Consider the following 27,651-nt stretch of genomic DNA (forward strand, 5'->3'; position numbering starts at 1 on the left):
TCCTTCAAACATCTGTAATAGCAGTCACGTACAATGATCATATTAAAATCAAATATTTTTATCTTCTTTTCCAGGTGGGGAAGGAGACCGTACAGACCACAGATGACCAGATTATGAAAAGGGACATGCCTCCTGCTTTTATCAAGTAAGTTCTGCCTATCTCCATCTGTTTATCTGTTTAAAGTTGGTGTCTGATTTTTTTTTTTTAACTGGTCAGTACCTGGAGAACTGATAAAGAAAGTTCTCCAGTTTGGGGACATAAGAAACAGTGTGATTGGTCTAAACAGACACGAAACGCTCTTCAAACTCTTCCCCTGCAGACAGAAACACCTGCTTTTAATTTGGGCAGTGTGGCGTGGTGTCACATCCATCCACTTATTCGGGTCTGGGGTTGTGGGGACAGCAGGAACTAAGAGGAGACTCCCAGACTTCATTCACCCCCAGACACGTCCTCCAGCTCCTCTAGGGGGACCTCGAGGCGTTCCCAGGCCAGCCGGGACACATAGTTGCTCCAGCATGTCCTGGGTCTTTCCTGGGGCCTCCTCCCGATGGGACATGCCCGGAACACCTCCCGAGAGAGGCGCCCAGGAGGCATCTGGAACAGCTTCTCACCGTATCTCTAAGGGAACACCCTGCTTTTTGACGGGCCCTCTGCTTGAAAAGTTACACAACGCACCTTTTAAATTACTCACCGTTCTCAACCACTGTCTGTATACTTCAGTCTGCGCTACACACACTCCCCCGCTTCCCTTTCATTTACTGTAATCAGGGTCGGAGATGAAGAGAGGGAGGGGGTCAAAGGTCACAGAGCTCAACACATTTGGTGCTTCAGAGCCACATCGTCACCCTGTCGTCATCTATCAGCACAGGAACAGGAATGCAGCCATGTCTAAATATAGAGAGGGGCCTGTGCACTGTTCACTGAAGGACACTATTCACTGTCACCCTAGCACTCACTACATAAAGCAGAGGGCGAGATTTTTTACTTAGAATTGATTTTGGTAGTACTAGTCCCTTAAAACCCTACATTACGCAAAAGTGACTCTTGTGAGCTTTAAGTTATGTTATAATGCCGTTTCCTCCTCAAAACTTTCATTCACTTGTGTTTGAGTAAACATTTATTATTAGTCTGTCTACATCTCCAAAGCTCAAAATGCTCTGTTCCACCTTGTGATGTCATGTAGTGGTAGTTTTCAAGTCAACAACTCTACCTTTTAGTTCAGTAGCAATTCCAGGGCTGAGAATATCCCAATGATTTTTTACTTTAAAAACACAATGGAACACTTTCTGTATTACCACACGACATCACAACTTGGAACAGAGTGTTTTCTGTTTGAGAGAAGATCTGTGTGAATGAAACAAAACACAGATTGCCTTTTTAGGTCTCTGTAGTTGATGTATTAATTTTAAAAGTTTGAAAATGGAAGCTCTCTGATGTGAAGTGTGATCATTTTTGTGAGGTATTGGATCTGAAATCTCAACCTCAAATAGTAATAGTTTTTTGATGCTATTAAGAGTAGGGGTGTGCAAAAATATCAAAATATCGTATCGCTTAATGTGATAATACAGTATCGATACCATGGGCTGCTGCATCGATATATTGGCAAGAGTATTTTTTGGTATATTGTACTCAATTATTTTGTTAGAGCGCTACAGTTTTGTTTGTTTAGAGGAAGGAAACTTGTTTACACAACACACTTGACATTTTCACTCTTTTAATGATTAATATGGGTGTGTTTCATATTCATTTTGCACAAGAAGTGGTTTAACAAAGACTTTTAGTGTCACCACTAGGGATGGGCATTCGAAGAAATTTTCTTAATCGATCGTCGGAAGAATTAACGATCGATTATCGATTAATCATTAACATTAACATTTTATATTAAAATGATCATCATTATTATTACTATCCGCACTACTAATCTGCATAAATAAATTCAACTTTACGACATATAAACCGTAACGACTCTAGAGCCACATCAATCCGTTTGACATTATAATGTGTTTAATTCAGTTTTGCGCAACTCTCACAGAAACGAAACTTAAAACCGCATCGCTAATTTGCATAAACTAAGCGAAAATAAAATGACAGCTCTTGTGCGCTGATGCGGTCAATTTCTGTCAGATTAAAAGACATGACTCAATGGAATACAGGTTAGTGTGACCATATTTGCGTTTGTCAGAGGTGGGGACTCGTCATCGACATTGCGCGACTCTCACCTGGCAAAGCTTTTTCCCACTGGACACCGAAACACATGTTCCTGCTTTGTACACTGTGCACGTGGCCTCACACTTGTCTCGAACGCAACGGAAAGTGTGCATTTTCTTGTACAAGTCATTGTTAAATACGCATTTTTGCTTTGGTACGTTGCAGGCTGACTGAATGTTTGTGTCTGCTCGCTCCTTCTGAGTGCAGAGAGCTACATGTACGGACCCCTGTTTGGTCACGCTACGCACAGCAACCTACATTCGGTTTGTCGATTAAAATGAACGTAATCAATGAAATTCTTAATGATCAATTATCGATTAATCGATTAATCATGCCCATCCCTAGTCACCAACATGAGTCAAGCCTTTATTTTGAACCGAATTGAAAGTGCACTGTATTGAGATATGTATCGTATTGTGGCTTATGTATCGACGTATATATCGCATCGGCAACTTCTTAATGACACTCATCCCTAATCATGAGTAAACCGCGTCAAAACGTTTGCAATCTGACAGTGAAAAGACAAATTTTAGGAATTTACTAGAAAGTTATTTGATAAATGTTAATGTGTTCTACGATTTCAAGGTGCAATATGTAACTTTTCTGATGGAGGGATGGTCAGTTTTAAGCTGTTAAGGACAGTAAACGTATCTTGCATTTATTTCTTTTATTATTCTCATACTGTAGGATCTAGGACTGGGTATCATTAAGAAGTTGTCAATACCTCGATACATAGGTCACGAGACGATACATATCTTGATACAGTGGACTTTTGAATCAATACTATATATTTTAAATCGATTCAATACGGTTCAATAAAGAATCTAAATCTAACTCTATATTAAATAGCAGTTAGATGATATAAGTTATCATTTGAGTGTAGGAGGGGATGAGAATTTGACTCCCGTTTCACTCTTGGCTTTGGATCCTGTGAGAAAATGTCTGATTTAATTCCCATGTAGCCAAGGTAGCGCACTGTTTATCCTAAGGCAAATATTCTGTAGTAGAACTGGATTTTTTACATTTTTATGTCGTCTTTCTCATTGTAATTGGCAGAAGTAGGTCAGTTTGTAGAGTTCATTGCTCCCATCAGTGCACAGTGTTCTGCAGTTGTGTCATTGAGCAAGACACTGAACCCACCTTGCCACCAGTCTGTTTGAAGAGTATAAATGTATTTTGGAAGTTGTGTAGCGCTACTAAATTTAGTTAGTTTAAGATGGGTTTAAAGCTATATTGTGGAAAATTCCAGGCAAAGCAAAAACATCTCCATGGAGACAAACAGGTTTTTGGCTGACACTCCTAAAAAAGTTGCATAATGCACCTCTTAACTCATTTGTGTCAGTTTTTCTCCAAAGTTGATTCTAAAACGTTTCCTTTATCCAAAAAATTGTATATTTCTCTGTTATTTTTTTCAGAGTGGAGAATGCATGCACAAAGCTGGTCCAGGCGGCGTCCATGCTCAAAGCCGACCCTTACTCTGTCCCCGCTCGAGATTACCTCATCGACGGCTCCAGGGGGATCCTCTCTGGGACCTCTGACCTGCTCCTCACCTTTGACGAGGCAGAGGTGTGTACACAGTGAAAAACTGTCATCCCTCTCTCTGTAACCGCTGTAGCGAACGTCATTATGGTCTTAAAATGTTTGTATTAACCAGCTTTATTTCGCTTGTTTTGTCCATAAATAAATTCCTATTCCTAATATGGAACTAGCTCCAAATTCGCTCCTATACTTGCTAACCTCGTGAGCTTCATTTGACTGGAGGCGAAAGCTGTGGGTGCTGTCACATTCACTTAGCCCGCTTCTTTATACAGTCTATGGTGCAGCTCATAATAGTCTATAATAGTCCTTTTAAAATCAACTGGATACTATATTGATCCCAACATAGATTATTTGATCAATACATCGTATCATAGAAAAAAGAAAAAAAAATTTATATTAGAACTAACTTTGACCAGTTTTTCTTTGCAAATAAGTCCTCGTTTTTTCTCTGTCTGTCTGTCTCTTGGCCTCTGTCTCTCGGTCTCTGTCTGTCTGTCTCTATCTCACTTTTCTTTGTCTCTCTTTGTCTCTCTCTTTCTCTATCTCTCTGGCTCTGTTTCTCTCTCTTTCTGTGTCTGTCTGTCTTTATCTCACTCTTCTCTCTCTGTCTGTATCTGTGTCTCTCTCTGTCTCTCTCTGTCTCTCTTTCTCTGGCTCTCTTTCTCTTTGTCTATCTCTATCTCACTCACTCTTCTCTCTCTCTGTCTGTCTCTCTCTCTGTCTGTCTGTCTCTCTCTGTCTCTATCTCAGTCTTCTCTCTCTCTCTCTCTGTCTCTTTTTGTCTCTTTCTCTCTGTCTTCTCTCTCTCTTTCTCACTCTTCTCTCTCTGTCCGTCTCTATCTGTCTCACTCTTCGCTCTCTGTCTTTCTCTCTCTGTCTCACTCTTCTCTCTCTCTGTCTCTGTCTCACTCTTCTTTCTCTCTATCTGTCTGTCTGTCTGTCTCTTTCTCACTCTTCTCTCGCTGTCAGTCTGTCTCTTTTTGTCTCTTTATCTCTCTCTTTCTCTGTCTTTGCCTCTCTTTCTTTCTCTCTCTGTCTGTCTATCTCATTCTTCTCTCTCTCTCTCTGTGGCTCCCTTTTTTCTCACTCTCTGTCTGTCTCTATATCTCTTTGTCTCTTTCTGTCTCTTTGTGTCTGTCTCCATCTCTCCATAATCGTACTGAACGTGCCATCACAGCTGAAATATTTTACCGATTACATCACCTTAAAATCACCTCATTGGTAAACCTCCAACAAAACCACCCTTAATCACACCTTCGCCGTCGCCTCTGCTGGAGTCACAGCTGGAGCGGCGAATACAGTGATTCAGTATGTGTCACTACAGGAGCTGCGTGCGCATACATTCAGGTGAAGGGTCAATCAAAATGGCCACCGATGTCTATGAGGTTTTTGCATTCGTCAGCTGCAGTCATCCATCACCAGAAGCGCGTTCTTCTCCCACAGCGGCCAGAGGAGGGTCATCTCTGTATTTCAATGTGCAGCATCTGATGAACCAGCAGTCTGTGCCAAAGAGGGAGGACTCACGGTTCTCACAAGATACAAGAAGATACTACATATAGACTACGCGCAATTAGGGCTAAATATTATGACAAAAGACTCTAATCACAATTGTTTCTTATATTGTTCGATCTGAGTCTCTTTTTTCAATTTTATTTTATTTTTCAAATTATAAACAAACAAACAAATATATTAATTTCCTGAACATAAATGAGAAAGATGTTTAATCATTACTACGGATGTAACGATATCCAAATCTCTCAGTACGATATTATCACGATATGCATCTCACGGAACGATATTTATTGCGATATTTTGGAGAGGCTAATATAATCATAGATGGGACGCTTTTCTGCTTTTAAAATACCTTGACAAGATTTTGGGGTGAATTATTTCTGTCATAATCCCAAGAATTCAAGTAAAAAACATATTTCTTCATGTTGTTTGCGCTGAAATGAATCATGGGATATGTAGTTCCTGATATTTATAAGCTGTTGCTATTATAAAACCTGCATTTAAGCAGAGTGACTTGTAATTCAGTACACTGTGACAGCTGATGGTATTATTGTGTGACTTTTGACAATACAATATCACAATATTTCAGTTTTTGTTACATCCCTAATCTTTACCATTTAAAACAAAAAATAGTCAAGTTTTCAAACCACATGCTTTTGACTAGGAATGTCCAAAAATATTGAAATATCAATATATCGTATAGTTTAATTTGATGATACAGTATCAATATCGTGGGGTGCTGTATCCATATATCGCCGAGTATTTTTAGGTATATTTTACTAAATTATTTTGTCTAAGAGCTACAATCGTGTTGACATTTTCACGGTTTTTGATGAGTAAAATCAGGGTGTTTCATATTAATTTTGCAAACGTAGAGGACTTAGCAGACTTTTAGTATCACAGCCATCATTAAACCTTTTTTTCAATGAACTGTATTGATTTGAAATATATCGTATCGAATTATACTGAATCAAAGGTGCACGGTATCGAAAAACGTATCGTATCATGGCCTATATATCAAAGTATGTATCATATCGGCAACTTCTTAATGATACCCAGCCCTACTACTGACAGAGGTTTGACTGTAGACCTCTTGATTAAAAAGACCCAAGCTGATCTTTGATGATTAGAAATGACTAAATCTTGATCTCAATTCAATTTTGATCAGTTGCCCAGCCTTAAGATGCAATAAAAATCTCTTTGCGTTTGTTCACACAGCCCATCATCACATTGTATCTTCATTTATGCAAAACAGCCTCACTATAAAATTACTGTTACTGTAAGACAGGAAATGACACAGGGGCTGCCTATGCATATGTAAACCAGAATGACCCAAAAAAGGGAAAACCTGAAGCTTAAATATGATGTGTTTGTGGCAGGTTCGTAAAATAATCCGGGTGTGCAAAGGGATCCTGGAGTACCTGACAGTGGCTGAAGTGGTGGAGACAATAAACGACCTCATCACATACACAAAGAACCTAGGACCTGGTGAGTTATGCAAAGTTACATAATTGGATTCCACAGTGTACAAAAGAAAGTTCAGGTGTTAGAACTACTCAGACTTTTACTGTTCACTGTCTTATCCCTTCCAGCAGGTGTTTTCTTGTCTGACAGTTTGGCAGATGGAGTCTTTGCTGTCCTGATCTAATTCTCCATACATAAAGAGCTTGTTTTCTGTTTTCAGGGATGACGAAGATGGCGAAGATGATTGACGAGCGGCAGCAGGAGCTGACTCACCAGGAGCACAGAGTGATGCTCATAAACTCCATGAACACAGTCAAAGAGCTGCTGCCCATCCTCATCTCAGGTCTGAAACACGTATGCTCAAAACACGGCCAAAACACTGGAGCTCAGGTCGCTAATAGGATTTAAACTCTTAGGTATTAAAATCTTTGTGACGACGAAGACCTCTGGGAGCCATGGAGTGGAGGAGGCGGAGAAGAACAGAAACTTCACCTTTGAGAAAATGAGCGCCGAGATAAACGAGATCATCAGAGTGCTCCAGCTCACCTCCTGGGACGAGGATGCCTGGGCCAACAAGGTGCACTAAACACACCCTTACTTTGGTATTTAGATTAATTTAAGCATTAAGCTGTATTTACGTAGCAATAATATAAACAAAAAGAATTACTGGTATATCTAGGCCTGTCACAATAACTACTGTATAACTTATCATTCTATAAATGAGAGATGGAATTTTTGAGAGATGTTTTTTTTTTTGATACTTTTTTCCTTGCATAGTTGGGGACTTTTTGTTTTTCCCTGTACTACTGTAAGATTTGAGCCATAACGAGCTGAATAAATACAGATTTTGAGCTAGAAATTAAGTACTAAAATTAGGGATGTAACGATATCCAAGTCTCATGATACGATATCGTCACAATATGAACTTCACTATACGATTTTTATTACGATATCGAGGGAAAGCTCAAGATTAGGGATGTAACAATATCCAAATCTCTCAGTACAATATTTTCACTATATACATCTCACAGTACGATATTTATTGCGATATTTTGTGGATTCAAATATGCTACTTTTTCCTCTTAAAATACCTTGACAAGATTTTATTTAAAAAACTATGACTTAAAAGTGCTTAGAACTGTTATTTCTTTATGTAGTCTGCACTGAAATGGAGCAAAGGATCATGGTCTATGTAGTTTCCTTTGTCTTTTTTTAAGCTATTGCTGCACCATAACTATTCATTTAAGCAAAAAGTCTTGTAATTCGATATAGTGTGATGGTCCACGATATTATTGTGAGAACTTTGACGATACGATATCACGATATTTCGGGTATTGTTACATTCCTAATAACTTATCGTTCTATAAATGAGAAATGGAATCTTTCTTGATGCTTTTTTCTTTGCACTAGTTGGGGACTTTTTGTTTTTTTCATATAATACCATAAGATTTGAGTCATAAAGGGCTGAATAGTTAAGATTTTTTGCTAGAAATAAAGTACTAAAATATATTATTTTAGTAGCATAAATAATTATCTTATTTTAATATTTTAGCTTATGTTTTTTTTACAATATTGTACATTTATAATTGGTGTTTTGGGATAATCCTGACATGAATTATTATTGTTTAATTGTCTGTTTCCTTCAGCGATATATCACACTTCAAATTTTGTTATCATGACAGGCCTAGGTGTAACTGTTTGTAAAATGGTTTCCTAAATTTCATTGACAATAGCTGCATGTTTAAACCCTCCTTTAGCCTTCCCCTACTACCTCCTGATGAAACTGACCTTTTTAGCTCTGTTATTTTATTTTCCTTCACTTTTTCAGCTGTTTCATTTCTTTCTTCCCTTCTTGTTGACTCTTGTGAATCACTTTTGTGTTTTTGTGTATTTATCCTTCTTTCCTGGTCACTGTCTATCCCTCCTTCACTTCCCCCTTTGTGTAGAAGGTAAGGCTCCTGGCATGAGTCCACTGTGTGTGCTGCTGCAGTTTTCAGATTTAATGCATTTTAACTTTTTAACATTTTATACATCTGAAAGTGAATGGGGTTTTGTTGAGAAGTGTTTTTTTGCAGGTTTGATTGCTTTTATCATGCTGTTTTCTCATAATATTGAATCATAACACCTACAACATGACTTCATCCCAGTGTGTAGATATAAGTTTAGACACACCATCACATTCAGTATTTTATTTTTCTACATATTTTTACTACTTTCTACTTTTTAGATACATACAGAAGACACCAAATATGTGAAGTAAGATATGACATTTTGTAATAAAGAACTAGTAACTCAATTAAATATTTTTTGACAGAGCAGGCAGAGGTTTTTGAAAAATAATAACTTATTAACTTTTTATCTTTACTACATTATTCCATGTAATCTTCATACTTCAAATATTTGATGGCTTTGTGTATAAAAAAAATGTAGAAAGTGAAAAAGTAGTGAAAAAGAAAGTAAAATGTAGAACTTTTAACACTAAATGAAATGGTGCGTCCAAACATTTGACTGGTAGTGTATCTACAATTATGTTGAGTAACTTTGAAGCATACTTCTGAAATGTAAAAAGTAAAAAAAATTTAAAAATATTCGCTGTAACTTAAGTTCACAATCCCTGAATTAATTATATGTAGTATTTAAAAGTTAGAATAGTAGTAAACTAGTAGTGTATGATGTAGTAATAGTAGAATTTCTGACAGTAGCAGTAGCAGTAGACCTTTTTCACAACGGCTGGAAATGCTGCAATGTACAGTAAACGTCACTTACGTTAATGCTTTTCTATGGCAAAATATCTGTGGAAATGTCTTCCACCAGCTTCATAAATCTGCCCCATCACCAAATCTTCATCCAACAAGTTCGACAAACTCCTCCTGAGCAAAACTAACATTATGGTCATGAATAAAACATAAGTAACTTGTGAACTCAGACTGATTCTACAATTAAAATTAAAAATCGATTTCAGAGATTTGTGCGGTTTGAACGCCAGACATGTAATCTGTGAACATCTGTAGCTTTCAAACTGCACAAATCTCTCTGTCTGCGCTAATATCTACATCATGAAATCTATTTTTAATTTAAATTGTAGAATCAGTCTGAATTCACAAGTTACTTATTTTTTATTCATGACCATACTGTTAGTTTTGCTCAGGAGTAGTTCACTAATGCTTGTCGTTGTTCGCCTTTACGTTTTCGTCTTTCTTACCTTGATAGTTGTGGATAAATTCTTCATGGACAGAATATGTCCTTTGTCGACCTTGTTGGATGAAGATTTGGTGATTTAAGATTTTGGCAGATTTAAGAAGCTGGTGGAGAAAACGCAAGATATTTCCACAGATATTAGCCTGAAGTGATGTCTATCCTACATTGTGGCACTTCCGGCCATTGTGAAAAAGGTCTATAGTGTAGTATCAGTAGCAACTTTTCACATCAGCATTGCATTTTTGTGGTGTTTCCTAATTAGTAAAACAAAATCAGTTGTAATCTTTTTTGTTTACATATCTGAGTATTTTTTACAGCAATTGTTACTCAAATCCTGTGTATTCTTTGGTACAGCTCCAGTAATAACAGAAGTATTGTTGATACTGTTGATCAGGGGAGTTTGTTGTTATTTTATATTCTAGGGGGGCCCATGTGTGACTTCTTGCCCTGGGCCCCCAAATTTTGATTGACGGGCCTGATAGCGGTATTTTTATTGTAGCATTAGTTATTGTTATCTAATCCATCTTTTTTATTGGACATTTTATAAACAATTTCACAGTCACACAAGTAACATCAGCTAAATTACGTGGTCCATTTATGTCTCCTAGTATTAAGTATCAGTAGTAGTATTTGTTAACTACACTAGGAGCAGCTGTATACTTATTCGAAAGTACTCTTTAGACTATTGCTTCATATCACCCTTGTGTCCTTGTTTGCTGTGAATCCTGCAGTGTCCTAAAGAGGTCGGTGTATTGATAACTTGACTCTTTTATTGATTCAGGAGCATTACGTCCCACTCAGCAGTCTGTAAGTGGGACGATCAGGTTTCTATGGAGATGCACAGGAAATGCCACAGAAGTTCAGGGAGTAGCTCTATTTAGCTCCGATCTGCTGTACTGTAAACAAGCTAATGGGGTGAACTGTTTAGAGATTTTACTTTACTAAATCCATGTTTAAATGGTATTAATTTAGTATTTTGGGTACATTTATTTTAGTAACTATGGCGATGCAGGAGCGTTTTTATCTAAAATTGAGTTATAACGTTGTCTATGTATCTATGGGTTTCGGTCACATCACTTTTTCCTATTCTGAAAGATTTAAACTGATTTAAATTTTCAAATGCCATGGCAACGGTCCCAATTTTTTAACAATCTGAAACCCATGGACTGTCCCATATGTAATACTAATCGTGAAAAATGTGTTAAATAAGTGATTTTGGCTATAAACGCAACAATGATCCAGTTTTTTAGTTTAGATTTCAATACTTTGGCTTTAACTTGCAGCAGGTGTCCAATGCAGATTGCAACTGTTAGACAATTTGGAACTAAAAATAAGCATTTTTCAACACAAATGATTACAAAATGTATTGGTAACCATTTATTCTTCAAGCCCCTTTTGCACAGAGCAGCAGACTAATCCTAACCAAGATTTATTGTATTCATGTGTACATCTGTACACAAACCCCAATTATGGGGACCTGGTTCCTTTTAGAAACAAAAAATCACATTTCCATGTTGTAAATGGTACAACATGATTTAAAGTTGAGTTTAGGGTTTAAGTTTATTTTTTTAATTTATTTTCCCTGTCCTAAACCCTGGTCCTAACCCTGGTCCTAACCCTGGTCCTAACCCTGGTCCTAAACCTGTGTCCTAAACTGTGTCCTAAACCGTGTCCTAAACCGTGTCCTAAACCGTGTCCTAAACCCGGTCTTAAACCCAGTCTTAAACCCAGTCTTAAACCCAGTCTTAAACCCAGTCTTAAACCATGTCCTAAACCAAAAAGCCAGTCCGAAACCATGTCCGAAACCATGTCCGAAACCATGTCCGAAACCATGTCCGAAACCATGTCCGAAACCATGTCCGAAACCATGTCCGAAACCATGTCCGAAACCATGTCCGAAACCATGTCCGAAACCCGGTCCGAAACCATGTCCGAAACCATGTCCGAAACCATGTCCGAAACCCGGTCCTCAGCCAGGTCCTCAACCAGGTCCTCAACCAGGTCCTCAACCAGGTCCTCAACCAGGTCTTTAACCAGGTCTTAAAACCAGGTCCTAAACCCGGTCCTAAACCCGGTCCTAAACCAGGTATGGACTTCTTTTTGTTTCAGCTCTCAATAACTAATCACAAAAGTCACATATGGTTCCCAAATGGTTTACACAAATTAATTTTATAATGTGTCTGTAGCGGGCTAAAGTTCATTTGACAGAAACCTGGACCATAACATGACCTATTTCTACAAACTCCATTCACAAAGCACATTTAGTTTCCCCCTTTCCTCTTAAACGCTCTTGGCTGGTTCGTTGTCACCGTATTGGATTACAGGTCATCATTTAGACATTAATACTGAACAGCAATGGCCCAGTCCTGAAGCAGAAGCGAAGAAAACCCCAAACAAAAGTGGACTGATTTTAGACCAAGACTAATAGAGAATGTTCTCATGGGTCTCTGAATGAAAGCACCATCTGTTTGTCCCCATGGAGATGTCACTGCTTTGCCTGAAATGTTCCTCAGTATGGCATTAAACCTTTCTATTTTCACGGAGACCAAACCAGACCAAGTTACAGGTCAGATCTGTGGAGAGGCGACCCTGCTCACAGTCAGAATGTGTTTTTCTTGGTATTTTTGAGCTATAAAACGACTTGTAATTGAATAAATGTAAGGTTTGTAACTGTTTAATGTCATACTGTGGAATATTCCAAGCAGAGCAATGACTTGTCCATAGAAACAAGCAGGTGACAGACCCCCAACCAAAAAGTTACGTAGTGCACCTTTAAAGTTGTCAACCAGGCCAAATTACAAGTGAGAATTCATGGTTTTCAAGGTAATTTTGAGCAATAAAAATATAAACAATGTGAACAAAAATAATGCTGTACTGGGGAACATTCCAGACATTAGCAATAACATCTCCATGGAGACGAGCAGGTGGCAAAACCCCCACGAGAAAAGTTACATAGTGCATTTTTAAATTACACTGATTCTTTGGTCATCTGCTTGGCTTGGTTTTGAGCTACTACGTTGTTGTATTTCATGTATTTCAAACTGAGATACAAAGGAAATGTGTTTTTTTTTAAATAATGGTTTGAAAGCTAATTGTTGTTGAATCTAATAATGAACATAAATGCATGTGGAGTTTGCAGAGTTTTTACGCTTTTGAAGAATTTTGTCATTTTTTTGGACATGGGTTGTTTGAAATTACATGTTCATTCTTGTTCTATGACACCTTGTTATGGTTAAGGTCCTCACAGGAAGCAGGTTTTATTACATTTTCATTATAATTCATAAAGTAACTCAGTAGTTTTGCATAGTATGATTAAAATGTCATATTGGATAACTAACTAATATTACACTGGTCTGATCCAGGTCTGAACCAGGCCTAAATCAAGGCTAAACCAGGTCTAAACCAGGTCTAAATCAAGTCTGAACTAGGTCTTAACTAGTTCTAAATCAAGGCTAAATCAGGTCCAAACTAGGTCTCAACTAGGTCTCAACTAGGTCTTAACTAGGTCTGAACCAGGTCTGAACTAGGTAGAAATCAAGGCTAAACCAGGTCTAAATCAAGTCTGAACTAGATCTGAACTAGGTCTGAACCCGGTCTGAACCCAGGCTCAAGTAAGGCTAAATCAGGTCTGAACCTGGTCTGAACCAGGTCTGAACCATGGCTAAATCAGATCTGAACCAGGTCTCAGCAACTTCCGAACCCGGCCTAAATCAGGTTTAAACCAGGTCTGGACAATTTTTTTTTGTTCATGCTCTCAATAGCTAATCACAAAAGGACAGAGCAGGTGAAAAAATGAAGGCAAAACAACATATTTTTCAGTATCTTAAAAACATGTTCATATATTTTAGAGGAGTACAGCAGCAGGACCTTTCCCATAACAACACTGTAGTAAACAACATGATGAATGCACCAGTCCATAAGCATTGATCAGGGCTCCTTTGTTTCCTTTAGCCTCATTGATTTTCTGTTCTTTATTTTTTATTCATTCTGTTTTTCTCCCTGAAGGACACAGAGGCGATGAAGAGGGCGCTGGGGCTGATTGAGTCCAAAATGGGTCAGGCCAAAAACTGGCTGAGGGACCCCAACGCACCACCAGGTAACAGAGAAACTGAAAGCAAAACACTTTTTAATCTTTTTAATGCATGGCTCCTCTGGAACATGATTACCGTATTTTTTGGACTACAAGTCACTCCGGAGTATAAGTCGCCCCAGCCAAAAAATGTGTAATGAAGAGGAAAAAAACATAAGTCGCACTTTTTGGGGGAAACTTATTTTATAAAATGAGAGACCAGGAACCGAGATTTCATCTTGAAAGTCAAGTTATGGTAAAAACAATAGAACAGAGAACAGACTGTTAACTTCACATATGAACAGTTCTTCAGATTAAACTATAACATAAACAATAGAACAGAACAAGTTTAACAAACTTTCCATCTCACTCCAAATCACTAAATCCGTTGAATTCTTCATCCTCGGTGTCACTTCTGAGCAACTAGAACTATAATATATTATTTTAGATCCATGGCAATTCCGTTATCTCTGGAGGTAAACGGAGCGCTGCTTCCTCTGCTGCATAGCTGTCATCAAACTCAGTCGCAGGACCACCCAAACCATGAAAAAAGTGCAACTTATAGTCCAAAAGATACGGTATATTTTAGGCCCGAGCTGTGACAGGGTGTAGGGTCTATTGCATTTGCTACGAGGAGCGCACGGGCAACAATGAGCGCATGGGCAAATGCAAGAATACATCGTGCAGCTTCGTCCTCTCGGTCACCCCCAGCATGAACAGCAGTGTCCCAGTAACCCACGTCCAAGGCCTGGGCCATATTTATCACTGCTAAAATGAATGGAGCTAAAATTTCAATTTCACTGACTTGTTTGTTGTTTTGTTCCAGGAGACGCAGGGGAGCAGGCGGTACGTCAGATCCTGGATGAAGCTGGGAAAGTGGGAGAGCTCTGTGCAGGGAAAGAGAGGAGGGACATCCTGGGAGCAGCCAAAGCCCTGGGGCAGCTGACTGACCAAGTGTCTGAGATGAGAGCCAGGTAACGGTCCTATGAAAATGTGTAGAGTTTCAGCATTGCAGAATATTCTTATGGTCATTACAGATCCTTTAAACCAGTGTTTCACAATTTTTTTTTCTGGGGACCCATATTTTAAAAGTCACAAACCTTCACGATCCAAGTCAATTGACATTATTCGTAAATCACAAATTAAAAAAAAAGGTGGATTTGACCATTATTGAACAATAATGAGGATATTTTTATTTTTGACTGAGTGATCGTGTCTCTCTGAACAATTAGTATTACTTAAGTTTTAAACAATGAAAAATAGTCATTGAAGCAGCAATAAAAGGACCCATAAGTTGCCTATTTGGACATTAAATGTAGCCCATTTCTTTTTTTTTTCAGCTTTCACTTGAACCAGCAATACTGGAACAAAATAGTCAATAAAATAATTACAAAATGATTAGAAATTATACAAAACATGTCTTAACTTTTCAACCTACATGCAGATCATGATAAGGCGACTCAAGAAAAAATCTCTTTACTACCCACCCGAGGGTCGTGATCCAGTCTTTGGGAAACAATGCTTTAAAGGTCCTATATTATACAAAATGGATGGATTCTTGTGAGTTTAAAAAAAAAAATTACAATAATCTTACCTCATCAAAAACATGTCTGAGTCTGTCTACATTTCCAAAGCTCAGAACGCTCCCTTCCAACTTGTGATGTCATCTAGTAGTTTTGAAGTTATCAGCTACTTTTTACCTTTAATTGAGTAGAGTTTGGCAATTCCAGGGCTAAAATTATACAAATGATTCTAGTGAAGGTGTATGGAGTGTTTTCTGTTTGAGAGAAGAAGTTAGCCTAAAAATGCAGGGTTTGTATGTTAAACGTGTGAATGAAACAAAACACAACTCCAGTTAATGTTTTTGATGAGCAAAAAACATTATAACCGAGAGCAGGTAATTGATACGGGCCCTTTACCCCAACCCACAGTTCACCTATAAACCACATCTGAGTTTTGCGGTTTGAATCAGACAGAGGGACCAATAAAAATGTTCATTTGGGTTGAGAAGGATGTGGTTGTGGGTTTGAGAGTTTGAGAGTTTGTGTGAGGTGTGTTTGTGCTACAGGGTATCTTCAGTTCAGTTCAGTCATTGCACTTGACTCTAGAACTGTTTCATTAGCTCGCTTGGATCAAGTAACCCTGGCCTGTATAAAGAACCAAAGCTCCAGTAAAACCCATGTACTTGTAATTAACATTAATAAATTCAAGTGCTAATAAACTGTAATAATAATATTGTGCGCACAGATCAATTTATAATACTTACAGCATTGGAAATTTCTGCAGTGCAATGTTCAAAATGTTTAAATAACAACAGTAAAAATACATTATTAATCACAGTAATAATTCACTATAAATAATATTTGCCATGTCACAGAAAGACAGGTCAGGATTTGAAACCTGGTTTAGTCCTGGTTTAGTCTTCATTCAGTCCTTTTGTAAACCTGGTGTAAGACTTTAATTAGTCCTGGTTTAGTCCTCATTTTGTTCTTTATTTAGTCCACTGTAGACCAGGTTTAACACTTTGATTAATCCTGGTTTCGTTCTGGTGTAGTCCTGGTGTAGTCCTGGTGTAGTCCTGGTGTAGTCCTGGTGTAGTCCTGGTGTAGTCCTGGTGTAGTCCTGGTTAAATCTTGGGTCACGCCTGGTTTGGTCTTTATTTGTCAGTTCTTCTGTTCTTTGTAGACCTGGTTAAAGACTTTGATTAGTCCTGGTTTAGTTCTTGTTTAGTCTCAGTGTAGTCCTGGTTAAATCTTTGTTAAATCCTGGTTAAATCTTGATTAAATCCTGGGTCAGTCCTGGTTCTCTCCTGGTTTAGTCTTCATTTGGCTGTTCTTCAGTCCTTTGTAGACCTGGTTTAAGACTTTGATTAGTCCTGGTGTAGTTTTGATTCAGCCCTGGTTCAGCCCTGGTTCAGCCCTGGTTCAGTCCTGGTTCAGTCCTGGTTCAGTCCTGGTTCAGTCCTGGTTTAATCCTCATTTGGTTGTTGTTCAGTCCTTTGTAGACCTGGTTTAAGACTTTGATTAGTCCAGGTTTTGATCACTTAAACAACAGCGTTACAGATATAAAGTTACGTACGCTTTTCTTTACACATTCCCCTTAATAATGTTTTGATTTCCCATGAAAACAGTGTGTGTGTGGTCTGTGTAAAAGCAGGAGCCGGTGTCAATGGGAGCTACAGCCACAGTGAAGTAGAAACAGCTGTCAAGTATTAATCCTCAATCAACTTTCACCCTCTAGGCTAAACAAAAAAAGAGTTGGAAGTTACTCTTGTGAGGAATTGTGTGAAAAAGGTGAAAAAAAAAAGACCTAGAAAATTGAGAAGTCAAAGCAGGGTAGCTGTGTAACATTCTCACCTCACAACAAGAAGGCCCTTGGGTTGATTCCCGAGCGGTGTGTGGTCTTTGTGTGTATTGGTTTGCATGTTTTACCCATGTCTGTGTGGTTGAGTATGATGGATTTACCTCATTAACTTAAAATATCTACAATAAGCAATATTTTCTAATCTAATAATCCTGACCAAGCCTTGTTTAAATTCGCTGTACCTGATTTTTACTGTCTTTAAAAATGAGAAAAACAGAACTACTTACTTTGAAATAGTTTACAGTGGTCCAAAGTTATAACTCACTTTTGAAATGCACTTCTAGCATCCTAGTTATTCAATGCAGTGAGTTTAGAAAGTGTTTTTTACAACTTTCAGAGATCAGGGTGGAGTTTTGTTAGCCAGGTTGGCGCCACCTCGTGTCTCCGCTCAATTTCATTTCTCTCCAGCGACTAGGTCAGGAATCGGAATACGGTAGATGGTTCACTAAAACCCTGGAAGTGCGAATCCAGGCACCAGCCAGTCTGCAAAGAGCCATATATTCTGTGTTGGCAATGATTCCCGACATCGAGGATTTAAAGCTGGAACAAAGAGAACGTTTAGTGAAATGTATCAAGGGGAAAGACATTATTGTCCTTCTTCCTACGGGATTTGGCGCATTACATACGTCATGACCAAATAGCAGCGACTGGTTAAAAAAAAAAAATACCCGCTTACTGTTGAGCGAACAAATCCTAATGCTGTGAGGTCAGACAGTTTCCACGAAGAAGTGAAATCGGCTGATGATGTTTTGCAGGCACAATAAATTTAACAACGACTACCATGTTAACAGTAAACATCCTGGTTCTCAGAAGTTAAAAGTCCATTGTGTAAATTTTCTGGTAAATTTTCAGGTTTGTCACATGCTTTTCTCCATGGAGATGTTATTGTTTTGTCTGAAATGTTTCACAGTATGGTATTAAAACTTTATATCATCACAGAGGCCAAACCAGACCAAGTCAGAATTCCTGCTTTTCTAGGTATTGTTGAGCTATAAAACTGCCTGTAAATGAATAAAAGTAAGGTAGAGCTGTTTAATGTCATACTGTGGAACATTTTGAAGCAGAGCAACGTCATATCTATAGAAACAAGTTCATAGAAACAAGAAAGTGACCGATCCCCAACCAAAAACACTTTCTAATTCCATGCAGATGCACACAGTGATTTCATTTTGACGTTAAGAGCTGCTTTTACCACACATAAACAAACCTAATAATCTAAAAAAAATAATTGTGTTTGGACAAAATTGGATGCAGACACTTTAAAGGTCATGATGGGGTGGGGACAATTATAAATCATAAACATATTTGAAAATCTAGTTCTTAAAAATGTCTTCTAGATAATCAAAGTGCAATTTTTACTTCAAAGCAAAGACCACCTGTATCACCACAGTTAAAAGAAAACAAACAAATAAAACTGTAGACTTGAAAGCGGTGTCCATAGCACAGCTGTGGGTCTTATGGTGTGCACATGTATTTGCAGAGGTCAGGGGGCGTCTCCCATGGCGATGCAGAAGGCTCAGCAGGTGTCTCACGGACTGGACGACCTCACGGGGAAAGTGGAGAACGCCGCTCGCAAACTGGAGGCCATGACCAACGCCAAACAGGCCATCGCGAAACTCATCGACTCTGCACAGGTGGGACGCTGAAAAGTTTAGAGTAAAAATGAACTATGCGAAGAAAACATTGCAGCTTTTCTTACATTTTAAGTATGCCCAAGACAATTAAAGGTGCAGTGTGTAACTTTCTGGTGGAGATTTTACCACCTGTATGTAGATGTTATTGCTTTTGTCTGGAATATTACTCAGTATGGCATTAAACTTGCCTATCGCTATGGAGACAAGCAGACAAAGTTACAGGGCAGAGCTGAGAAGAGGTGATGGAGCATGTTTTGCAAGTAGAAAAATTGAAGTTTAATGCCATACTGTGGAACATTCCAAACAAAGAATTCATCCCCCCCATCAGAGAAGTTTCATTTTGCACCTTTCAAGATTATATGAAAAACTAATAAAAGAACGTTCACATAGTTTTACGCAGTTAGCAATTTGGGGGCCCTAGGCGAATTTGAGTTTGGGGCCCTCACTATAATGCACCTTATTGTTTTGTTTTTTTAAAATATATTTATTGTCTGTTTTTCCCTTTTGTTCTTGAGATATGCACTTCTCTATTTATTTGAATTATGGTGGATTAGAAACCAGAAGTGAAAGTAGTTTTATTTTTTGCTACTACAATTACATTTTTGTTTACATCCATTGCAAATGATGATTATTATTATTATTATTATTTTTTTTTTATTATTATTATTTTTTTCCTTATGATTATTGTTTAAAAATAAAATATTCTAATGTCATATTGAGAGAAAATCAAATTGCTCTGAGGCTTCGGCCATTAGTGGCTTTGAGGACAATTGGTTGGGGGCCCCTTCAGGTTTGGGGGCCCTAGGCAACCATCTACTTTTGCCTAATGGTAGTGCCGCCTCTGGTTTTACGAACGTGTTTATACCAGTCTGAAGTACAGGGGTAGCTGATTCTATATATATATATTTTAATTAATTTTATTGATTACTCTCCCATTGTCTCCAGAGAAAAGAAAAGAAAAAAAAAGATAATAATAATAATAAATAAGTAAATAAATAATAGTAATAAATGATAAAGAAAGACATTATAACAGCAGTATAATAATAATAAATCCATACAGATGAAGTAATAGGTAAATAAGTAAGCATAGGGAAAAAAGGGGAATAAAACTAAATTAAAAAAGTGAGTAAATATATAGAAAAGCAGGTTCCGTTTAAAAAAAAATGCAATTTATGATAAGAAAAGACCTCAAATAAACTTGATAATTACATATACGTATTAACTGATGACTTTTAAACATATTTTCAGAGTTGGCTGGCAGATCCTAACGGTAGCCCCGAGGGAGAAAAGACGATAAATGCTCTGCTGACCGAAGCCGCTAAAATCGCTCAGAGATGTGAAGACCCCAAAGACCGCGACGACATCCTGCGCTCCATACAAGAGATCGCCGCCATGACCGCCAAACTATCGGACCTGCGCAAACAGTAAGAAGAGCCACTGTTATACTGATGCGCTCGGGGTGTTCTACATGTATCTCTATGGTGGAATTTTTAGGAGTTACGATGGTGACACATTAAGAAACGCCTCCAAAAAAGTTTTAAGATAGAAAATGCGTTTAAGCAACACATTTTCAGCAGCCTGTGATCAATACGAGTCCATGATCCGGTTTAGGAGTTTGATTTTCAACAAAAAAATAAGTGTCACTACCTGAAAAACTGTGGGCTAACGCTTCCAGTCAAGTCAATTCTTTATTTATGGTCAGATTGTGTTAAGATAAAGTTTAATAAAGCCCCAGACAGAGCAGTGCCTATAAACTTTTGAAACTTTAAACACTTTATTATAGAAAGAAAATATAAAAATATATTGAATTTTAATTATTTAATCTCATAATTTGTGGAGTTTAAATGCTGCTTAATATTTAATTAATCCTTAAACAGTCCTTTTTGTGCTCTGTTATTACTTTTAAATGGTTTTATGATAATAGAATCAAATCACAGTCTTATCACTCAATATATGAAAATAATGTATCGAACTTTATATTTTGGGGCTCAAAATTTATCATGTATGAAAATTTCTTTGTACAAGTTGGGAGATTTGGAGTATTTTTGGTGTAATACGAAAAGATTCGAGCTCTAGACAGTTGAAAAGTAATTTCTCTCACTAATTATTGCTTCATTCTGTTATTTATTGTTGGGATTATCTTGCTTTAATGTTATTGTGTCAGCGTCTTTAAGTAGTTTCTATATTATTGTTTATTACAGCATATCTCTGTAGCAATATATTGTGTTTCAATATTTGTTGTAGGTTGTTTTTTTCAACTAAAGTGGAGACTTTTAGACTATAGACGGCACAATACTCTGCTCTATAATCAGTGTCGGGAGTAACGTGTTATAAAAGTAACAAATTACTGTAATGCATTGCTTTTTGCTGTAACACAGTAATGTAAGGCATTACAGTCCTGGTTTAGACCTGGTTTAGATTTGTTTTAGACCTGGTTTAGTCCTGGTTTAGGCCTGGTTTAGCCCTGGTTTAGTCCTGGTTTAGTCCTGGTTTAGACCTGGTTTAGACCTGGTTTAGTCCTGGTTTAGACCTGGTTTAGTCCTGGTTTAGTCCTGGTTTGCTTCTGATTTAGTCCTGGTTCAGCTCTGGTTCAGTCCTTGGTTCAGTCCTTGGTTCAGTCCTCGGTTCAGTCCTTGGTTCAGTCCTGGTTCAGTCCTGGTTCAGTCCTGGTTCAGTCCTCGGTTTAGTCCTCGGTTTAGTCCTCGGTTTAGTCCTCGGTTTAGTCGTCTGTTTAGTCCTCGGTTCAGTTCTTGGTTCAGTTCTCGGTTCAGTCCAGGTTCAGTCTTGGTTCAGCCCTCCTGGTTTGTCTTCGGTTCAGTCCTGGTTTAGTCCTGGTTTAGTCCTCGGTTCAGTTCTTGGTTCAGTCCTCGGTTCAGTCCTGGTTTAGTCCTGGTTTAGTCCTCGGTTCAGTCCTGGTTTAGTCTTGGTTCAGTCCTCGGTTCAGTCCTGGTTTAGTCCAGGTTCAGTCCTCGGTTCAGTCCTCGGTTCAGTCCTCGGTTCAGTCCTTGGTTCAGTCCTTGGTTTAGTCCTGGTTCAGTCCATATATGGTGCAAAAGTTCGTCAATCATCGAGTGAAGATGCCGATCAGCGACATTTATTTTGTTGAGAGTAACTTAAAGTGCTGCAGTATTCGTGTAATGTCTTACATTTTAAACACAGTAATATTGTAATGTAACAAATTACTTTGAAATGACAGTAACAAATAAAAAAATAACACATTACAGTTTTGAAGTAACTTGCCCAACAGTGTCTATAAATGACAAATACTGAGTTATACTGTCAAACGTGATCTAGTAGAGAATAGAATAGACTTACAGTATCTATTTAAAAGCCACCTCATTAGACTCTAGTTTTTCTATGTGGTTTTGTCAGGCAAAATTAGCACTTCATTCAGAAAAGCTTATTGTATTTTTATTTTTTTATTCCCACATTCCCTTGCAGCTCAATTAGACTTTGGTGGTCTCATTATTTTAATCAGATCCATCTTGTTGACTTGACTTTGCAGCTGGTTTTGTGAGTGTCGCTAGGAAACAAATAATCAAAACAAAGCCTGATTAAAAAAGCAGTACATAATAATTATCTTGTCACGTTAAGGAACAACCAACGGCAATGAAAAAACTCTGAAACTCAACTTAGACTTTGCACAATCTAACTTTAAAGAACTGACTTCGCTGGAACTACAACAGACGAGCTGATTTGTGCTGTCCAAGTCCTTCGATAGTAACAAGTTTTTTTGTTTTTCATTTAGTCACTTTCATCTATTTGTTGAAAATCAAACACTTTTTGTACGATCATAAACGATAAACTTTTGTGCCTTCGTTAACATTATTATTAGTTTGTACGACCATAAACAAAAGAAAAAACTAAACAAATCAAAACTGGTATCTTAAAAAAAAAAAAAGATAAGAACTTAGGGAAAAAGTGATTGTATTTGTGTTTTGGGGTTAGTTTATGGAATAACCTGAGTGATGATTTTAAAAAGTCCAACAATGTAGAAGCCTTAAAAAAAAAAAAAAAAGAAAAGAAAAGAGTATAAAGCGTTATGTTTTGAAAGATATAGAGCTCTGAAATTAATCTACTACTACTACTACTACTACTAATACTAATACTAATACTAATACTAATACGACTACTACTAATACTACTACTACTACTACTATTAATACTATTACTAATACTACTATTACTGATACTACTAATACTACTAACACTAATACTACTACTGATACTACTAATACTACTACTACTACTAATACTCCTAATACTACTAATACTAATACTACTACTGATACTACTATACTACTAATACTACTAATACTACTACTACTACTACTACTACTACTACTACTACTACTACTACTACTACTACTACTACTACTACTACTACTACTACTACTAACTACTACTACTACTAATAATACTCTGACTTATATAGCGCTTTTTGGGAAACTCAAAGACGTTTAATGAATTATGCATTAAATTTAGTTAGTTTTAATTTATATTTTGTCTCTTATATATACAGTAAGTTGTGAGTGAAATTGTAAATGCAAACTTGTTTTTCATGCGCTGCTTTCTTTCTTGGAATTCTATTAATTTTTTAATAGGGTTTGGTACTTTTGCTTCAGCTTGCACCCTTCCTGTCATGATCGATGGGGTTGTGGTCTAAGTTTTGTTTTTGTTTTGTAGTGCTGCAAAATGACCCAATAAAAAAAGAAGAAAAAAAAAAAGAAAGAAAATCATACACCGAAACAGGACCGTGAACGCTCGTATTGATCTCAAGCTCAAGAGTCAATTTCGTATTTTTTCTTGAGTTTTCAGACAATCTCAAAACTTTCAAAACTTATATCAGGCAGTGTTTGCTTATTATTATTATGCATTGTGTCACCATGGTAACGACTGAACATTCCGTAGAACACAATAGACATCCATGTAGTCCTCCCCCACTGTGACATGATGACTATTTTAAAACGTTTTTGTCAGTGTTTGCTAAATGTCTGCACTCTGTCACCGTGGTAACTGCTGAACATGCCGTAGAACACCATAGACTTTTAATTTATTTATTTTTTACTTTAGCTTTTATTATTACCATTACTATTGCTATTATTATTAATCTGTTTTATTTTATTTTTATTTTTTTGTTCTTTGTTTTGCTTTTTCTTGGGGTTATTTTTGGAAAAAATTGAAATTTTTTTGGTTGATTTTGAAAATCGAAATGTATAACTAAAATTGTAAAAAAAAAAAAAAAAAGAACACCATAGACAGGCATGCAGTTTCCCCCATTGTGACATGGTGTAATGGTGAATGGAAATTAACACACACTTTTTAATGGCCCGTTGAAAATCCTTCACTACATCTCATTTGATCCAGCTTTGAAATTTGGTAACTGTCTGGTGCGAAGCTGAAATGAGACGTGGAATTTTTGTTTTTGTAACACACTTTAGCCGAGTTAAATCTCTCTGTGGTTAAATGAATGAACTTGATTGATGTTCAGATTCATCCCTCGTACAGTGATCTCATTTGGAAAACATTTTTGAGCTCGTAATGTGTTATGGCGGCTTAAAATCCATTTACTGTTCTTCTCTTTCGGGTTTTCTGCCGCTGCATTAGTTTTTAGGCCAGCTGCCCTCCCGGTCACATGAAAGGATCAAGACGACATAATCACGGCGACTATCCGTAGGTTTCAGTATTATAAAAACAAAAAAAACAAAAAAAGAGAAACAACTGTTCCTAAAGCAATTAATAAAAATATATATCTTTTAACCCATGAATTATTTCTTTGGCTGGAAGAGCGTAGACAAAGTGACCAAGCCTGGAACTAAAAACTAACCATTTTAGTTTAGAAAAGCATTTCCAGAACCCGGAGAGGCTAATAATTGTTCATGATGTCTTGTTAAGGCTTTATTAAGGCTAATTAAGGGTTCAATATTATACAAAATGAATCTTGGGAACTTTTAGCCATGTTATAAAACATACTGGAGTTGTTTTGTTTCATTCACACATGTTTGAGTAACCTTTTATTGTTATTATCTCTTAGGGATGTAACAATAACTGAAACATCGTGATATCGTATTGTCAAAAGTCTCACAATAATATCGTGGGCTGTCACAATATATCGAATCACACGTTCCTTTGCTTAAATACAACAGATTATAAACATTGGAAACTACATATCCCATGATTCATTTCAGTGCTGACAATGTGGAAAAAATCATTTTTTAACTTGAATTCTTGGGATTATGGTGTAAATAATTCACACCAAAAACTTGTCAAGGTATTTTAAAAGGAAAAAAGTGTCTCATCTACAATTACATCAGCCTCTCCAAAATATTGCAATAAATATCGTACCGTGAGATTTGGATATCGTTACTTCCCTAGTCTGTCAACATTTCCAAGCTCTAAATGCAGCTTGTGATGTAATGAAGCGTTGGTTTTCAACTTAACAGTTCCTTTTACCTTTTGTTTAGTAGTGATGGGCAATTCCAGGGCTGAAATTATCCAGATGATTCTAGTGAAGGTGTATGGAGTTTAAAAACACAGTGGAGCACTTCCTGTATTACCGCATGACATCACAAAGTTCATAAGAGTGTTTTTTTGTTTGAGAGAAGAACCCTAAATATACAGGGTTTGTGTGTTAAACATGTGTGAATGAAACAAAACACAACTCCAGGTCTGTTTGTGAAGAGGAAACAACATTATAACACAGCTCAGAAGATAGAATAATACGGTTTCTTTAAAGTATAATTATTACAAATAGTTTTTTAATGTCATATGTCTATAGCTAACTTCATTATGCCTGCGTATTTCCTTGAAGGGGTAAAGGGGACACACCAGAGGCCCGAGCTTTGGCCAAACAGATCGCCACAGCTCTCCAGAACCTTCAGTCCAAAACCAACAAAGTGGTCTCCAACAGCCGCCCCGCCAAGGCCGCCGTGCACCTGGAGGGCAAGATCGAGCAGGCCCAGCGCTGGATAGACAACCCCAGCGTCGACGACAGCGGTGTGGGTGAGTCTGACTGCAAAGTGAAAATACAGTAAATAATTAAAGGTGCATTGTGTAACTCTTCTGGTGGAGGTTCCGTCAAATGCTTTTCTCCATGGAGATGTTATTGCTTGGTACTATGGTATTAAACCTTTCTATCTGCATGGAGACCAAACCAAACCAAGTTACAAGTCAGATCTGTGGAGAGGCGACCCCCCTCACAGTCAGAATGCCTGTTTTTCTAGGTATTTTTGAGCTTTAAAACCACCTGGAATTGAGTCCAGGCTGAGGCAGAGAAATTAAATATCCTTAGAAACAAGCAAGTGATGAACCCCCAACCAGAAAGTTACAGAGTGCACCTTTTTAAATAAAAAAATATCCAAATAAATCATTAAATACCTGACAGTTTTTCATTTATTTCCATGATTATTTACACTGTAGATTCTCATTAAAGGCGTCAAAACTATGAACGGACACACTGAATGCAGTAAACCAAAAATAAATTCAAAACACATTGCACTTTTTTGCATTTTAGATTTATAAAAACTTAAAAATATCCAGCCTTTGCTTTGAACCTTGGTTTGCACTCTTGTTATTTCTTGAATCTGAAAAGGCACAGCTGGAAACCATTTCATGAAGCTCACTGAGAGAAGGCCAAGGGTTTAGAGCTCTGTATTTTATTCTCTGGCTTTTAACACTGTGTGAGTTGTAGGGTCCTCTGTGTCATTTATTTATTTATTTATTATTATTATTTTATTTTATTTTTAATTTATTATTTATAATATTTTAATTTATTAATAATTTTATTTATATTTTTTAATTTTGAGATTTATGCATTTTACCACTTTTTACGTCAAATATAATACTAATTCTTCCTAGAAGGAATCTCTTACCAGCTGCCCTAAATTCATGTGAAACTTCCCTAATTTGCATTTATAGTCCCTGAACTTCTACAGTTTGTGAAGTTATTTATTTCTTGTGTTGACAGATTGATTGCATGACTCATAGTGGGAAGTTTTTTGCGAATCAGAAAGCAGAAGCTGAGATTTGACTAGATTCCTGGAAATAATTAAAGTTCTTTGGTACTACACATTATTTAAACTAAGTAAGAAATTGTTGAAGGACCAGTGTTTTTGATTCTCCCACTTCTGCATCCAAATTAGTTCGAAAGAATGTAAACTATCGAAGTATCTTTCACCCATATTTGGAAAAATATGCGCAGGCTGGACGCCGAATGCAACTGGCCAAGAATAAAGAATCTATCAAAGCAAAGGGAGAAATAAGGACAATCAGGGTTTACTAGAAAAATGTAAAATGGTTGAGTCCCTGATAATACAAGTTTAGACCTGGTTTAGTCCTGGTTTAGTCCTGGTTTAATTCTGGTGTAGTCCTGGTTTAATTCTGGTTTATTCCTGGTTTAGTCCAGGTTTACTTCTGGTTTAGTCCTGGTTTAATTCTGGCTTAGTCCTGGTTTAGTCCAGGTTTACTTCTGGTTTAGTCCTGGTTTAGTCCAGGTTTAATTCTGGTTTAGTCCTGGTTTAATTCTGTTTTAGTCCTGGTTTAGTCCTAGTTTAATTCTGGTTTAGTCCTGGTTTAGTCCAGGTTTACTTCTGGTTTAGTCCTGGTTTAATTCTGGTTTAGTCCTGGTTTAATTCTGTTTTAGTCCTGGTTTAGTCCTAGTTTAA

At 37.3% G+C, this 27,651-nt stretch overlaps 1 protein-coding gene across 1 annotated transcript in view; it reads left to right on the forward strand.

The window, feature by feature from the left end:
• vclb (vinculin b) overlaps positions 1-27,651 on the forward strand; it is a 73,287-nt gene that overhangs the window by 36,333 nt on the left and 9,303 nt on the right. Inside the window, exons 2-11 of the mRNA XM_055150158.1 lie at positions 75-145; positions 3,625-3,775; positions 6,640-6,748; positions 6,945-7,067; positions 7,141-7,301; positions 13,928-14,018; positions 14,818-14,965; positions 18,835-18,988; positions 20,237-20,412; positions 25,800-25,990. Coding sequence (XP_055006133.1) covers positions 75-145; positions 3,625-3,775; positions 6,640-6,748; positions 6,945-7,067; positions 7,141-7,301; positions 13,928-14,018; positions 14,818-14,965; positions 18,835-18,988; positions 20,237-20,412; positions 25,800-25,990 — 1,375 coding nt within the window. The remainder of the gene's footprint in view (positions 1-74; positions 146-3,624; positions 3,776-6,639; positions 6,749-6,944; positions 7,068-7,140; positions 7,302-13,927; positions 14,019-14,817; positions 14,966-18,834; positions 18,989-20,236; positions 20,413-25,799; positions 25,991-27,651) is intronic.

The sequence above is a fragment of the Boleophthalmus pectinirostris genome, unplaced genomic scaffold, assembly GCF_026225935.1.
Source record: "Boleophthalmus pectinirostris isolate CB_2022bp ecotype Guang Dong unplaced genomic scaffold, ASM2622593v1 HiC_scaffold_14, whole genome shotgun sequence".
NCBI lineage: Eukaryota > Metazoa > Chordata > Actinopteri > Gobiiformes > Gobiidae > Boleophthalmus > Boleophthalmus pectinirostris.